General features: G+C 38.9%; 1 protein-coding gene across 5 annotated transcripts in view; it reads left to right on the forward strand.

Moving 5' to 3' along the window:
* Positions 1-505: 505 nt before the first annotated feature.
* Positions 506-15,690, forward strand: part of KRAS (KRAS proto-oncogene, GTPase) — a 40,247-nt gene continuing 25,062 nt past the window's right edge. Inside the window, exons 1-3 of one of the 5 annotated variants that reach the window (XM_023755508.1) lie at positions 506-1,104; positions 2,097-2,188; positions 4,076-4,197. In XM_023755508.1, coding sequence (XP_023611276.1) covers positions 4,087-4,197 — 111 coding nt within the window. In that variant the 5' untranslated portion in view covers positions 506-1,104; positions 2,097-2,188; positions 4,076-4,086. The remainder of the gene's footprint in view (positions 1,105-2,096; positions 2,189-4,075; positions 4,198-15,690) is intronic. The other 4 variants (XM_023755505.1, XM_023755507.1, XM_023755506.1 and 1 more) reach the window with 4 other exon arrangements.

A 15,690-nucleotide genomic window follows, 5' to 3' on the forward strand; every position in this document is an offset into this window, starting at 1 on the left:
GCGGGCTGGCGCTCGCTCCCCGGGGGTCGGTGTGCGCTCCACTGGGGAAGGACGCGCTCGCTGCCCCGCTTCTCCCGCCCCCCTCCCGCTCCTCCTCCTCCCTTCACCCTCCTCCTCCCCGCTCCGGCGGCGGAGGCTGCTGCGGCGGCGGGGGGTGTGCGAGCTGAGGCCGGGGCCGGCGGGCGGGCGGGGCGGAGAGGGTCGCGGGAGCCGGGAGGGCGGGGGCCGGGCACGGGGGGCGAGGGGCGGGGGTCTGAGGCGCGGGGGCGCGTCGACGCGGGGAAGGAGGACTAGGCGGTGCGGGGCTGAGGAGGGTGAGGCTCGAGGCGGTCGCCGCTGGTACTGCTTCCTGGACGGGGAACCCCTTCCTTCCTCCTCCCCGAGAGCCGGGGAGGCGGCCGGGCAGACACTCGCGGGCCGGGCGGGCTGCCCCGCGGGGCGGCGGGTGCGGTGGCCGTCCCTCCCCGCGCGCGGCCTCCCCTCCCCCTCGGCGCCCTCCTCTCCCGCTCCCTCCGCTCCCGCACCTCTCCTCCCCCGCCCCGCGCCCGGCTGGCCTCGGGGCTGCCTTCTCCGCTGCACGGAGCATCTCGAGGACGAAGGAATAAACTTCTCCCCGAGCGCGGACCCGGCGGCTGGTGGCCCCTTGTCACCGTGGAAGCGGGGAGAGGAGTCGGGGGAGGTCACGTTCGGGAAGAGCCTAGGAAAGTGCTCGGAGACCCCTGTTGGAGGTTATTGTGTTTGGGGAGAAAAAAAATGCATCTGCAGCCGAGTTCCTGACGGCTCCCCTCCCCCAGGCCTGGCTGTGACATTGCCGTGGCCACAAAGGAGGAGGTAGGGACGGTGGTGGAAGAACAGGTGGCCCACACCCTGCAGTGGACAGCCCGTGACTTCAGGAAAAAGTTCATCCCGGGAGGTCTGCTCTGTTTTGCTTTGTCAAGTTAAAAACACAACGCAGAACACCCGCAGAGCAGAAGCGGGGCTTTCCCCTTGTGTAGGCAGTTGCAGCCGGCACCGTCCTCGAAGTTTAATTGACCGGCTCTTGTCCTTGCCCTTACCTCTTCGATGTTACCCGCGTCCTGGCAGGTTTGACCCTCATCTTAAGAGGTAGTACTCTTAAACGGCACCAAAAAAATTTTTGCCTTAAAACTGAGCTACGGGAGGAGTTCATTGTAGCAATCTTCCAGCCCACTGCCTGGAATACCCTAAGGCAGGTGCATGCTATAGCTGAAGTCCTAAATGAACCTTACATCTTAATGTCCATCAAAACAAGGGGTTAAAAACGGAGAGGTGTTTGCTCATTTTTACCCAGTGTTACATTTGTAATGGAAACATTCATTTAAAAAGAAATTGTAAAGGTGCAGAATCTGTTCCTAATAGTCATCTCAGAATCAACCATACGAGAGATGTCACTCTTAGGCCCCAAATGCTGACTCCAACAGAGACATCCAGTATGGTTGATAGTAGTGCTGCTTGCTTTGAGACTAGCCATCCGCAGGCATACTTGGTTTTAAGAGGTAGGAGATGAGATGATAAATAAAAGTGATTTTTTCTTCCCTTGACTAGATCTTGTGCTCTGATCACATTTCCACCCCTTGCTAGCTAGCTTTTGTAGCTTTGGGTGAGGGGGCTCCTTCTGGCATGTGATCCTCGGTAAGCTTCCTTGGGAACCCAGTTTTCTCTCCTGGACTTAAATATTACTTGACTTTATAATCCAGTTAAAGGAGTCCCCCGTCCCCAGAAACAACCACTCATCAACAAGTAGACCAGAAGGTGTGTTTCAGGGTTCACAAGTTCTAATCCAGTCTCTGTCCACGGGATCTAGGCTAGCAAACTGTTTTGGTGTAAGGGTCCTTTTATATTCTCAAAAGTTATTGGAGATCTCATCGTGTGGTATGTCAATATTTACCATCACAGAAACAAAAACGGAGACTTTTAAACAGTTCTTAATTCATTTAAAAATAGAAACAAGAAGCCCATTACTTGGTAACATAAATAGCTTTTTTTAACTAAAAATAATTTTTTCAAAACAAAAACAAAAGTTAGTGAGAAGGGGGCATTGTTTAACACGTTTGCAAATCTTAATTATATGACACTAGGAGACATCTGGATCCTCATGCCTGCTTCTGCATTCAGATCACACATCTGGGAAACTCCACCGTACCCTTGTGAAAGAACAAGAGTGGAAGGGGTAATTGATAATGTAGAATTTTTATGAAAATCGTTTTTAACCTCTTGGACCCTCTTCCCCCCCAAAGCCTTGGGAAGCCTAATGGGTTCCTGGACCACTTTTGGAGAGCTAGGCTATCCAAATTATTTTGCAGGGATACATTATGGTGTGATTCTCCTCACCTATTCCATTTGCTATAGTCTGTATTTGGAATAAAAAGTGGGAGCAAACAGAATGAGATACATGTTTGAAGTGGCTCCCACGGTGACCCTAGACAAGAGCAAGTAAGGCTATGGTGGCATAGGCCAGGGATCTGTAATATAACAGTCTCTGATAACAACAGTTGCCTAGCCTGTATGCTCTCTGTGAGAGGGCTCAGGAATAGGGTAAGGAGGTGGTTAGTATATTATCATTTAGAAAACCATATTATCTTTTATTTTCCTGTGACTATTTGGTGGATAATTTTTGGCTTTCAGTAAATAGGGTGCTGTGTGTATATAGTGTTTATATCTGCACATTCATTAATTTGGGACTACTTATAATAAATTGTGCATTTACTGCCATTCTTTCCATGGTTCCTTATTTGTAATAATATCATGTAGTTATTGAGGGAGAGAAGATAAAATTAAATTCATTTTATTTCAAAAAGTTTGAAACAACTGACTAAAAAATATTTTTTGTCTTGTACTGATAACCTTACAAATTGTCAATATTTATTGCAACTGTTGGGAGATGATGAGATGCAAAGAGTAAAAGTCATGTGGATTCCTGAGAACTATTCACTCACATCTTTTAAAAAATTTCTTATTAAAAGCAGTGCTTATTTTTATATTTTATATAATTATATTTTTTCTTGTGCAAAGTACTATTTTTCAGCACTAATATAGATTTATATGTTGTGATTGATGATTAAATCAACTGTGCTTAAAATTTCAAAATTCTCAAAGTTCTCTTAGTTTTTATACCATTATTTTTCCCAGCAGATATTTTACAGATTAAATTGTTCATCAATTATTGTCTTGCCCTAGTTGGTTTGACTCAGTGGATAGAGCGTCAGCCTGCAGATTGAAGGGTCCTGGGTTTGATTCCGGTCAAGGGCACATGCCCCAGCTTGCGGGCTCGATCCCCAGTAGGGGGTGTGCAGGAGGCAGCCGATCAATGATTCTCTCTCATCATTGATGTTTCTATTTTTCTCTCCGTCTCCCTTCCTCTCTGAAATCAATCAGTCTATCTATCTATCTATCTATCTTTATTATTTTAGTTCACAATTTTATTTCCTTAATTATTTTTAACTGATTTTTATTTTCTCACTATACAGTGAGATTTATTTGACAATTCTTCCACCCCCTTCCACTCCCACCCCACTGTCTGATTCTTTCTAACTACTCAGGAGAACTATATGATGATTCTTTTTTAAAGTTTTCTGTAGCTCTTGGCTCCAACAAAGACACTCCACATATCCAGTTGTAACTCTTAGGGGCCATAGCCAACTAGGAGAGATAGCTGTCAACAGTTTTATGTGGGTGTGTCCACAGGGTATACAGCATTGTGCTAGACACTTGTACTGAGTAAAGTCATGGCATGTTCCTTTGAGAGCCATTAACTGCTATAGAACAGCAGACTGGCTGTTTAGATAGAACAACCTGAATATATGATAAAAGAACTTGGTACTCTGAATGCATCTTTCTGAAATGTTGAATGGGCAAGTTTGTAAATATAGTGTGTTTCATTACAATACACATCCGTACTCATCTGAAGTTTTTATTGAATTTTGTGAGATATTTTGAAATAATTTTCCATATAAAGGTGAGTTTGTGTTAAAAGGTATTGATAGAGTGTTTGGCTTCTATTAAACTCATTGTGACACTTGTTCTAATTTAGTTACATTTTCATTATTTTTATTATAAGGCCTGCTGAAAATGACTGAATATAAACTTGTGGTAGTTGGAGCTGGTGGCGTAGGCAAGAGTGCCTTGACGATACAGCTAATTCAGAATCACTTTGTGGATGAATATGATCCTACAATAGAGGTAAATCTTGTTTTAATATTATGCATATTGATTTGTGCAGGCCCATCCTTTGGGTGCAAAACAAAGTTGCATTATAAGACAATTATACTGAAAATAATTTTATTAAGTTATCAGAAATGTATTTAGGCTTTAAAGCTTTATTCTGAAGTTATACATAACCATAGATATGGAGAGCCCTTCTTCTCTTGGGTAATCTCAAGTTTCATGACATTCCTTCTGTGTTTGTATGTGTGCATTTCAGAGTTTTGTGAGAGAGTGAAATGTGAATATACAATTTACCTATACCTAACAGTCATTTAAAAAAAAAGTGGCTATTATTTTTATGGGTTTTGTTTGTTTTTTTTTTTGTTTTTTTGATGTCACATATTAGATTTGAATTGTACTGGTGAAGTATAATCATTTGAAGGCTGGTTAAAAAATGTAATTAGTATCTCCCTGTTTCCTCTTCATATTGAAGTAGTGGAGAATCTACAGCTACCTGATGCATTTTTATAAGCTCATTCTTTGCATATATAGGTAACTGTATATCTCAGATATATATAAGGGTACCACAACCAATCCTTTGCTTTGCAGCGCTTTTTTAATTTACTCAAGGAAATGTTAGAATTTTTTTTATTATAAATTAATAATTTTCAGACTTTTTTATTTTAATGAAAAATCACCAAACTAAAGGCCAACAACAAGTGATAGAATAAAGGCCTGAAGGAGACCTTAAGAGGTCAGGTAGTATCAAGCAGATAAGGATCAATTTAATCCCAAAGTCCTGTAGGAGGGAATGGCACAACTGTCCTTGTTAACTCATTTCCAGAATTACTATATTTTATGCATAATCTGAAACTTCATGTTAAGTTTCACATCAGTGGAGATGGAAAGAAGTATACTGCCTCATCTTTGAAATAGACTTATACTGTTGGATTATTTCTTAGACTTCTTTACCCCGGGTAAAGCAATCCAACCTCCTAGCTTTTATTCTAGGTCTGATATACCAATTGTTTAAATCAACTTTGAAAAGTTTACCAGAACTTTGCGTCCCAAGCTGTGTAATGTCTTTGACTGCACTGATGTAGGTTCTGAGGGCTTTGGTGGCCTTGGGAAGATGTTTATACAATTTAGAACTGAGGATTGATTAGATAAGTTTTATAAGGAAATCTATCTATCTATCTATCTATCTATCTATCTATCTATCTATCTATCTATATATATAAAAGCCTAATATGCTTGACTGACCGGGAGTTTGATCACTTGCTATGATGTGTGCTGACCATGACCACCAGGGGGCGGCGTGGACCGAAGGAAGGCCCTGGCCAGCAGCCAGCAGCCAGGGAAGGGAGGCCCCGGCTGGCAGCTGGCAGCCAGCAGCCACTAGGGACCCAACCTGTGCACGAATTCGTGCACTGGGCCTCTATGTTAAATATTTTTGGTACTACAGGGGAAAAAATGAAGAAATAAACGTGTATTTGCAAAGATTTGGTTTAGACAGAGAAGCAACTTTTATTTGGCTTCCACGTTTAAGAATTTGCAGTAAAAGGGAAGAACCCTACTGAAGTGAACCACCTATATAACAGTCTCTATGTATTTGCTCTCGATAACTCTGTTCAATGCTGTATGATGGTTCTGTTTTGTTTTCTTTTTGTCTTCAAGGAGGATTAAATAGTTAACTCATTTCTAAAGCCAAGGCTACTTGGCATACTTCACCATTTAAATCAGAAATGAAAGGAAGTTTTAAATAGAATTCAGGTTAAGCGTGGAACTGTTCCTGGGATTTTGGAAGATGGTTTTAGCAGAAGTAGCCTCATCTTCTCTGAAAATCTGAGAAATTTCATGACACTGTTTCCTACCAGAGGTCATGAATGCTATATGTATTATAATGTGATAAAATAGGTTAGGAAACCTTTTGGTCACAACTGTTAAAGTGCAATATAAATAGAATAGAACTAAATCTAAAAGTTCATCCTTTATTTTGGGGGAAAGTAGAAAATGTTTATAAACTCAAACCCATAACTCTGATTATGATTTCTGTCAAACCAGAAGACTTGACTCTGGGAACATTGATTACCTATGGACTTTGAAATTGAGGTTCCTCACTAGTTTAGCCACCTAGGAAAAGGTATCATACAGAAATTGTCTCTGAGGCAACTAACACACTCAGCGGTTCTCAACCTGTGGGTCGCGACCCCTTTGGTGGTCCAACGACCCTTTCACAGGGGTCGCCTAAGACCATCCTGCATCTCAGATATTTACATTACGATTCATAACAGTAGCAACATTACAGTTATGAAGTAGCAACGAAAATAATTTTATGGTTGGGTCACAACATGAGGAACTGTATTTAAAGGGCCAGAAGGTTGAGAATCACTGCGATTCTTGGTGTATAGTTCAACTACAAGAAAGGCAAAAGAATTAGTTTATTCTAATAAGCAATTAAGCAAAAATGCTAGCTTGATGTTTTTGTAAAAAGTTTAAAAGGAGGATGGGGATATCACTACTGCTGTTAGGTTTTGATTGGTGAATAATGTAGGTCAGAGAAAATGAGAGAGGACATAGACTTTGCACATTTGTAATTCTCATCAGTTTCCTGCATTAAAACAAATGGAAAGAAATTCCAAAATTTTTTAAATTAAGTAATACCATATTTTCTAGTGGTTTAAAATTTGCAAAGATTTACATATGAGATAGATAAGGAAGGTGGTCATTGTTTCTTTTTATAGATAAAAATGGTCTCTGAGAGGTGGTAACTTGCCTAAAGATTCTTTCCTAGTATGGTGGCATTTTAAGTTTTCTGAGACTAAGTTAAATGGAATTTCCACTCTATCCATGTATAACTCTTTAAGCAAAGAAATAGTTATTATTGGAAGCTGATTCATATCAGTATACCAAAATTTGATCTTAAATACTATCTCATGGCACCTTAATGATACAGAATTAGATAGGAATGACACATTTGTGGAGCATGTTTATATTTGAGGCTATGCACATGATAATCACCTTCTATTCTGAAAGATTATACCTTTATCTTTTATGAAGTCCATCAAAGAGTTGTAGAGATGATGAAATACCTCATTAGTGGAGCAAGATTACTAAAAACTCAAAGCAATCCCCTAAGCATAATACCAGGCTAGAAATATATGTTTTTATAGTTTAGCGATCCCTTGCTATTATGAAAACATGTTCTCTAAGATGTATTTAGCAAGGGAAAATTTGATAGAAAAAGAAAAATTTTGTCTTAAAAATAAACAAGTAGTTATAGACATTGAAATCAGAATGATCAGTTGATCAATTAGCAAATATATATTACTTGTATCTAATGGATATAGTATACTACTAAAAATAGATACAGAAAGAAGTATTTTTTTCCAAGCTCTTAATTTCATTGACATCTGCATGCTTCTGTTAGTGTTACATACTTATAATTCTATAATTCAGTCCAAGTTTTATGCCCTTCTTTGATGAAATAGTTTCCTCCTCAGGAAGAATGGATTCATAATTGGATTGATTTGTACTATCTTTAGTGCTCTGAGCTATAATCACCAAGATTTATCAGTTTCTGTTTTTTTTTATACATAAACTTTATTTATGGAATTTATTTTACTAACTGAATAAGATTTAAATTATAGAGAGAAAATTTGTAATATTAAATTGTATTGAAAAGTGGTGTTAAAAAGCATTATGTAAACTTGCAAGCTGTTCTTTTTCTGGCTTTTCTATGTATCGGTAGTCATCAGTGAGGAGTGACTTTGCCTTTAGGGAAAATTTGGCAATATCTGGAGATGTTTTGTTGTCACAACTTGAGGGGGGAACTGCTGGCACCTATGGTGGGTAATGCACAGGACAGCCCCACAACAAATAATTAATTACCTGGCCCAAAATGTCAGTCGTGCTGAGGTTGAGATCCTATATGGATAGCCTTAAACATTCTTAAATTGTTAAACTCAAGTCCCTGAATAAGGTGTATGTTAGATTTTCTAACATTAGATTTAAGCTTTACCTTTTCTAAACCAGTAATACGTTATTTATTTACTTATATATACGTGTGTGTGTGTGTGTGTGTGTGTGTATACTCTAGCTTCCTATTAAAACATTCTGTTTTCAAAATAAGGTAATAGCAGTTTTGTAAATGAAGTTCTCTTCAAGGCTGTGACCAGCTCTTCCCCCCCTTGTAAATGAGTGCCCTCTACTGGTCAATTTTTTTTCTTTTATAATGAATAACAGTAAAATACCTCCTAAATTTGGAGATTTTTCCTATTTGTGTGGGTATGATCATTTTATAAGTATATTTTATTTAAAAGTTTTATTTATTTGTTTAAAAATCTAAAGTATCATAATTTACTCTCTGCTAATTAAGATTACTCTGTGGACTAGTTTAGCCTGACTAAGTATGTGGGTGAATGTTTTTGACTAAGAAAGGAAATGTAGCCTAGTAAGAAAAAAGAGGGGAGGTTATTTTGCTTGAGGGAATAAAAAGTGGCACAGTGGCTCTGAATTTCTTTACATGCATGCAGGAGTGATGTGTTAATTGGGTGTGAGGAAGGGTCTATTCACAAGTGGCAAATTGTGGAAGTTCATATTTTGTAGATTTTTATAGGATTGTGGAATAGTTGTGATCACCTGAATTTTAGAACAAACACAAAATTCAGGTTCTGTATTTAGGTCAATTTAAGAATAAGTGTTTACTTAATAATAACTATTTATTAGACCTAAATGTTAAAAATTATTGGACATGTGTTATTCTTATTTGAGTTTTTATAAATACAAAGCTTTAAAGAAATACAAATGAAAGTTGATAATGGTAGTAAGTGAAAGGGAAAAAATGTTAATGGGTTAGCATCTCTTAAGAGGATTCTGGTTTAAACAATGCAATCAATTTTTTAAATTCCGTAAATATTTTTCAGTGCCCACTTTGTACCATATAGTCTTCCTAGGGGCTGGAGACACATAAAGGAGCAAAGGGACCAAATCACTGCCTTCATAGGACTTATTAGTCTTAGATGTATTTTGAAGAGCAATGTTTCTAGACAGTGATTCTACTTACATATAACTTAATTTAGAGGCTTTATGCTTTTGTAGGGCAGTAGATTTCTTTCAGCTCTTAACGATATTATTTATTATAGTTTCTAGGTTTATGGAACAGTTATAATATTGTGACCTTAAATTAGAGAGAGCCCTAGCCTGTTTGGCTCAGTGGTTAGAGTGTCGGCCTACAGACTGAAGGGTCGTGGGTTTGATTTTGGTCAAAGGCATGCACGTACCTTCGTTGTAGGCTCCATCCCTGGCCCAGGTTGGGGTGTGGCCCAGGTTGGGGTGCATCCAGGAAGCAACCATTGATGTGTCTCTCACATCGATGTTTCTCTGTCCTCCTCCCTTCTACTCTCTCTCAAAATCAATGGGATAAATATTCTCCGGTAAGGATTAACAAAAACTTGTAGATATGGGTAACAAAAATAAAATATTTGAGAGGATTAAATAGGGACATAGTGCTTATCTTACATAATTTTTCAACTTTTTATTTTGAAAACTTTCCAATTTATGGAAAAGTAGTAAAAAGTTAGTATAATGAATACCAGTTACTCTTAAAATAGACATACTTGCTTTATATATGTGTGTGTATGGCTACTTTCACACTACAGTGTGAGTTGAGTAGTTTCACTAGAGACCAATTACTATCTGGCCTTTTATAGAAAAAGTTTGTCAACCCTATTCTAACAAGAAGAGCATTCCCTTATATAATCACAATGCATGGCGAAATTTAGGAGATTCAACATTGATACAAAAAAAATTATCTCATATATAGCCCATAATCTAATTTTGTCAGTTCCCAGAATGTTCTTTTTTAACAATTCCTTTACTTTTTTCTGATCTAGGATAAAAAAATTAGTTGTCATGTCTCAAAATCTCTTAATCTAGGACAGTTTCTCAGCTTTTCTTAGTCATTCACGACAATGGTACTTTTTAAAGAATTCAAACCAGTTGTTTTGTCTGATTTTTCCCTCATGATCAGATTCGGTTTTTCCCTCATGATCAGATACTACATGATGTTATGCCCTCCTCTGTGCATCAAATCAGTAGGCACAAGTTTGTCCCATTGTTGATGATGTTAACATGATTATTAGGTTAAGGTCATGTCTGTTTTCTCTCTGTAAAGCTATCTTTGCTTCCTTTATAATTGATAATGTACTCTGTGGGGAGACACTTTGAGAATATCCTGTTCTCCAACATATTTGCACCCAGTGAGATGTAGCATACACTGATAATTCTCACCAGAAAAAATTACTACCATAGTGAATGTAAACGGTAGTTAATTTTCTGACTCTGTCATTATTTCTACATTTATTGGTTAACATCTACCATCAATAACGGCTCTCTATTTTCTTGTCACTCTCCTTTTTCATTTGTTTGGTTTGTCATATTTGTACTAGTATGAACTCATGTATTACTTTTTTATTCAATGTGTTAAAGTCTAATACTATATTTATAGTGATTCTCAAATTTGGTTTTTATATAACCAGTGGAATCCCTTTCAAACTGGCCTCTATCCTTTTGGCATGTTTCCATCAGTTTTTGAGCTCTTCCTTACTCTGTCACAGTGTGTTCCAGGTTCACCTTGTTCTTTCCATGGCCGCACCCTGGATTCAGTCACTGTCCAAAGAACCCGAATTCCTTTTAGTGGGGAATTATATTTAAAAAAACCTGGATGTTAGGTACATTTATTGCACTGCTTCTAGACCTTTCCCAATGGAGAGCGCTAAGAAATATCGTGTATTTAAAAATCATGAGTTCATTCTTCCTCACCTCCTTCCATATTTTCATTCTACCTTGTGTAAATTTTAATGTTAAACGTTAGACACGTCGATATGAAAATGATAATGTTGGTCCTAAATTCTTTTCTTGGAGTATTATGTAAATAACACAAATTGAGTGACTTAACATTAAGTTAGCTTCTTTATTTGTATAACAAGAGGTCTGGTGCACGGATTCGTGCACCAGTAGGGTCCCTTGGCCTGGCCTGCGGGGATCAGTGGACCTCCGCGCCGCTGCAGCCTGGCCTTACCTGCCACCTCGCGTCGGGCTCCAGCCCGTTATCTGCGTTGATTCCGCACAGCACGAAGTAGTGCGGGAAGCGGTAGGTGGCCGGGGAGGAGCCTGAGCCCGCGCTGGGCACTGTGCCGCTCCCACTCACCCTGGCCCTGCTGTGCCCGGTAGGCTTGCTGCCGCTCCACTGAGGTCTCTGCGCCCGTCCTAGCGCTATACCAGTGTACCCATGACCACATCATCGCAGCCTCACAGAGAAGCGGCTGCGGGCTCGCACCCAGTCAGTCTTGATGGCGGGACTGGGAGCCATGAGCTCGGTGCCTGTTGATCAGCTGAGCAGCGCTCCCACCGTGGGAGCGCAATGACTACCAGGAGGCAGCTCCTGTGTTGAGTGTCTGCCCCCTGGTGGTCAGTGTGCATCATAGCTACCGGTTGAGCGGTTGTTTAGGCTTTTATATATATATACACTAGAGGCCCAGTGCACGAAATTTGTGCACGTGGTGGGGGGTGGTCCCTCAGCCCGGCCTGCACCCTTTCCAACCGAGACCCTTCAGGGGATGTCTGACTGCCGGTTTAGGCCTGATCTCTGCGTCGGATATCCCTCTCGCAATCCAGGACCACTGGCTCCTAACCGCTCACCTGCCTGCCTGCCTGATTGCCCCTAACCCCTCTGCCTGCCTGCCTGATCTCCCCTAACCGCCTCTGCCTGCTGGCTTGATCACCCCTAACTGCCCTCTCCTGCTGGCCTGGTCACCCCTAACTGCCCTCCCCTGCTGGCCTGGTCACCCCTAACAGCCTCTGCCTCGGCCCCCCGCCGCCCTGGCCTTGTCTGGAAGGACGTCCGGATGGATGTCTGGAAGACATCGGTCTAATTAGCATATTACCCTTTTATTAGTATAGATAGATTGGGATTAAATATTTTTCTCCATTGAGGAAAGTAAGGATCCTTTAATTTTCAAAATATTCTTAAACCATTTAGGAAAATATTTAGGAAAAGATTGAGCTATTTGACTACATAAAAAATTAAGACATCTTTAACAAAAATACAAGACAAATGGAAGTCTGTGAAAACTGTTTGCATCATATATCAACCAGGAAGCTCTATTATATAACTTTTAGAAAAAAGCAAACATCAAAAGGGAAAAGGGGAGGGTAAGGATATAAATAGCCAACCTATCCACCAAAAATAAAGAAATAAATGACATATAACATAAAAAGATGTCATTAATGTAGAAATCAAGTTCAAACAAGTAACATTTTTACTTTTATATTGGCTAAGATTAAAATGATAACAGTGCTAGGAAGGGTATGGAGAAGTGTGTACTATTTATGCTATAAGTGGGAGTATGTAATCTTACAACTTTCTGGAGGTGTTTGGCAGTATGTATTAAAATGTAAGCTGCATGTCCTTTGACCACTTCTAGGTCAATTCCAATTCTAGGAATTTATTGCAAGGATTCAATCAGTTGGATAAGTGTTTAAGATGAATACACAGGGATGCTTATTGCGGTATTTATGATTTTTAAAAGTGGAAATAATCTACATATCTACCAGGGAATGGATGAAGTAATTTATGGCTTATCTATACAAATTATATTATATATAGTTGTTGAAAAGCATTTGATAGATCTACGTGTACTGATGTTGCAAAATGTCTATTACATAAGTTACACTTCATAATGATAGCACATCATGTAGAGTATGATTCCATTTATCTAAAACAATGAATATGAACATAAAGTATTATAGGACATATGTCAAACTTTCATTTTTTGTGGTATTTGGTTTTTAAAAATGAATATTTACTGTTTGAAAGATAAAAGTAAATATTCACTTTTGTGGGAGAAAAGTCCCTCATGTATTAGATACAATTAGATTATTTCATATTTACTGTTTTCCTCCCTTTTAAAGCCTCAACAAATTGGTAATGGTGATGTATCTTGGGTAAAGAAATTAGTATCAAGCCAATTAAAGAATAACATAGATATATAATACAAAACATGAAAAGTCTGTTGGCATCTGTAATTATTAGGATTTGATCCATGATTGTATAGGCCTCACATTCTGACGTTGGCACCAAGTAACAGTTTATGGGACAATACCACATGACTTCAACAGGTGACAGATGTGTGCTTATAATATCTTTTTTTTAAATCTCTTGTGCATATTTTCCTTGAATTTATTGAGATTTTTGGACCAGTTTTATCTCTGGGCAGTGGTACAAATTCTGTTCTCTCTAATCTTAAACTAAGATTCAACATTCTCATTATTTCAAGCATTTGTCATTGTAAAGATGTCTTTTTTCTTTATCTTTTTAATAAATGTCAATAAAAAATTGTGTCATGATAACGAGCTGTTTTAGCACCTTGCACCCTAGTCAAAACAGAAATCCTCATGATTCTCAGAGACTTAGTTTTCCTTCCCTGGAACTTGTCCTTCTCCATTATATTTACTTTGAAATACAGTGATTGGTTTTGCAAAATATATTCCAAGTGTAAATGTCCAGTGATCTTATAAGGTCAGGATACTATGGTTGTTTTATATATATAGTTAGTTCCTAGTAGCCAGTGGTCAGCCCCCTACCTTTTTGGCTTATAATAACATTTGCAATGTGTAATATATAAAATAATAGTTAAGTTTTATAGTACTTGTCATTTTATGAGGGGATTTTCATGTTATGAAATTCTAATCTGTATTCAGAGACATGTGTGTTATTTACCCACTTTTACAACTGAAGGGATAGTGGTTAAGAGTAGATGAGAGATAAGTAGTTTGCCCACGCTCATACCACAAATGAAGTTCGGTGACTGCCCATAGATTGAAGATTCAGGAGTATATCTCTAGCCTAGACTTGTGTCCTGAGCATCAGACCTATATATCAAGCTGCCTACAGCTCATAGCCACCAGAACAATCCACAAACATGGGGAATTCAACATGCTCCAAACTGACTCCTCTTTTCCTCTACTCTTCCTTTTGTTTCCATCCCTAATCAGTTAGCTCTGCCATTTAAAAAAATTGAGATATAATGCACATAGCATAAAATTCATCCTTTTAAAGTATACAGTTGAATGGTTTTTAGTATATTCACAAAGTAATGCAACCATCACTACTATGTAATTCCGTAACATTTTCATCCATAACATTTCTTCTTTCAGAAAGAAGCCCCATAACCCCACTCTGTCCTACCAGCCCCGGCAACAACTAATCTACTTCCTGCCTCTGTGGATTTACCTATTCTGAACATTTCATGTAATTGGAATCATACAATATGTCCTTTTGTCTGGCTTTTTTAAAATGTAGGATAATGTTTTCAAGGTTCATCTTTGCTGTCATCACATACTTCGTTCCTTTTATGGCTGAATAATATTTGGTTGTGTGGATATATCATATTTTGTTTATCCATCAGCTGATGGACATTTGGATTGTTTCCTCTTCTGGTCTATTTTGAATAGTGCTACTGTAAACATTCATGTACAATCTTTTGTGTGAATGTATTTTCAGTTTTCTTGGGTATACCTAGAAGTGGAATTGCTGGGTCATATGGTAGCTTTATTTTTAACTTTTTGAGATGTCAGACTATTTTGCACAGTGGCTGCACCATTTATGTTCCCACCAGCAGTGTGAAGTTCTGCCAATTTTACCCATTAAATATTTCTCAAAACTATTTATTTATTTATTTATTTGTTTATTTATTTATTATATGTACATATTATTGATTTCAAAGAGGAAGGGAGAGGAGAGAGAGAGAAACACCAATGATGAGAGAGAATAATTGATTGGCTGCCTTCTTCATGCCCCTCACTGGGGATTGAGCCCACAACCTGGGGCATGTCCAGGAATTGAACCGTGACCTCCTGGTTCATAGGCCCATGCTCAACCCCTGAGTCACACCAGTTGGGCATCTCAAAACTATTTAATCTTCACCTATATAACTGTTGCTGCCTTAGGTCAGATTCTGTTTCTTATAATAGTTTCCTAACTCATCTCCCAGCCGCCAATCTGGCCCTTTTCTATAATTTTCCATAATACTAATGCTGACAGTGAACCTGGTATATCTGATCCTCCCCTCCTACTTAAAAATCGTTTATTTCATTGATTTAGTCTAAGATGAAGTTTAAAACTTAATATGGCATTCAAGACCTTCCATAAGTTGGCCTCTGTGTGATTGTCCAGTTTTCTCTTCATCTGTGTACCTGTAATCCCTCCAAGCTAAAGTTGTTTTGAACTTCTTGTGCCATGTATTCAACATACTGTTTCATGTTTTTGTGCATTCTCTTTGTTCCTTCCTGCCTGGAGTGGCCCTCCCCTCCCCTGTCTTTCTTAATTCATACAAGCAAAGATGATCTTGCCTTCCTGTGTGTCACCGTTGCACTTTGCCCTGCATATAGTATTGCAATATTGCATTGTATTTTAGTTATCTGTTTACATTCATATCTTTTCCACAGGCCTAGCTCCTTGCGGTCAGA

This window comes from Myotis lucifugus, unplaced genomic scaffold, assembly GCF_000147115.1.
Source record: "Myotis lucifugus unplaced genomic scaffold, Myoluc2.0 scaffold_78, whole genome shotgun sequence".
NCBI lineage: Eukaryota > Metazoa > Chordata > Mammalia > Chiroptera > Vespertilionidae > Myotis > Myotis lucifugus.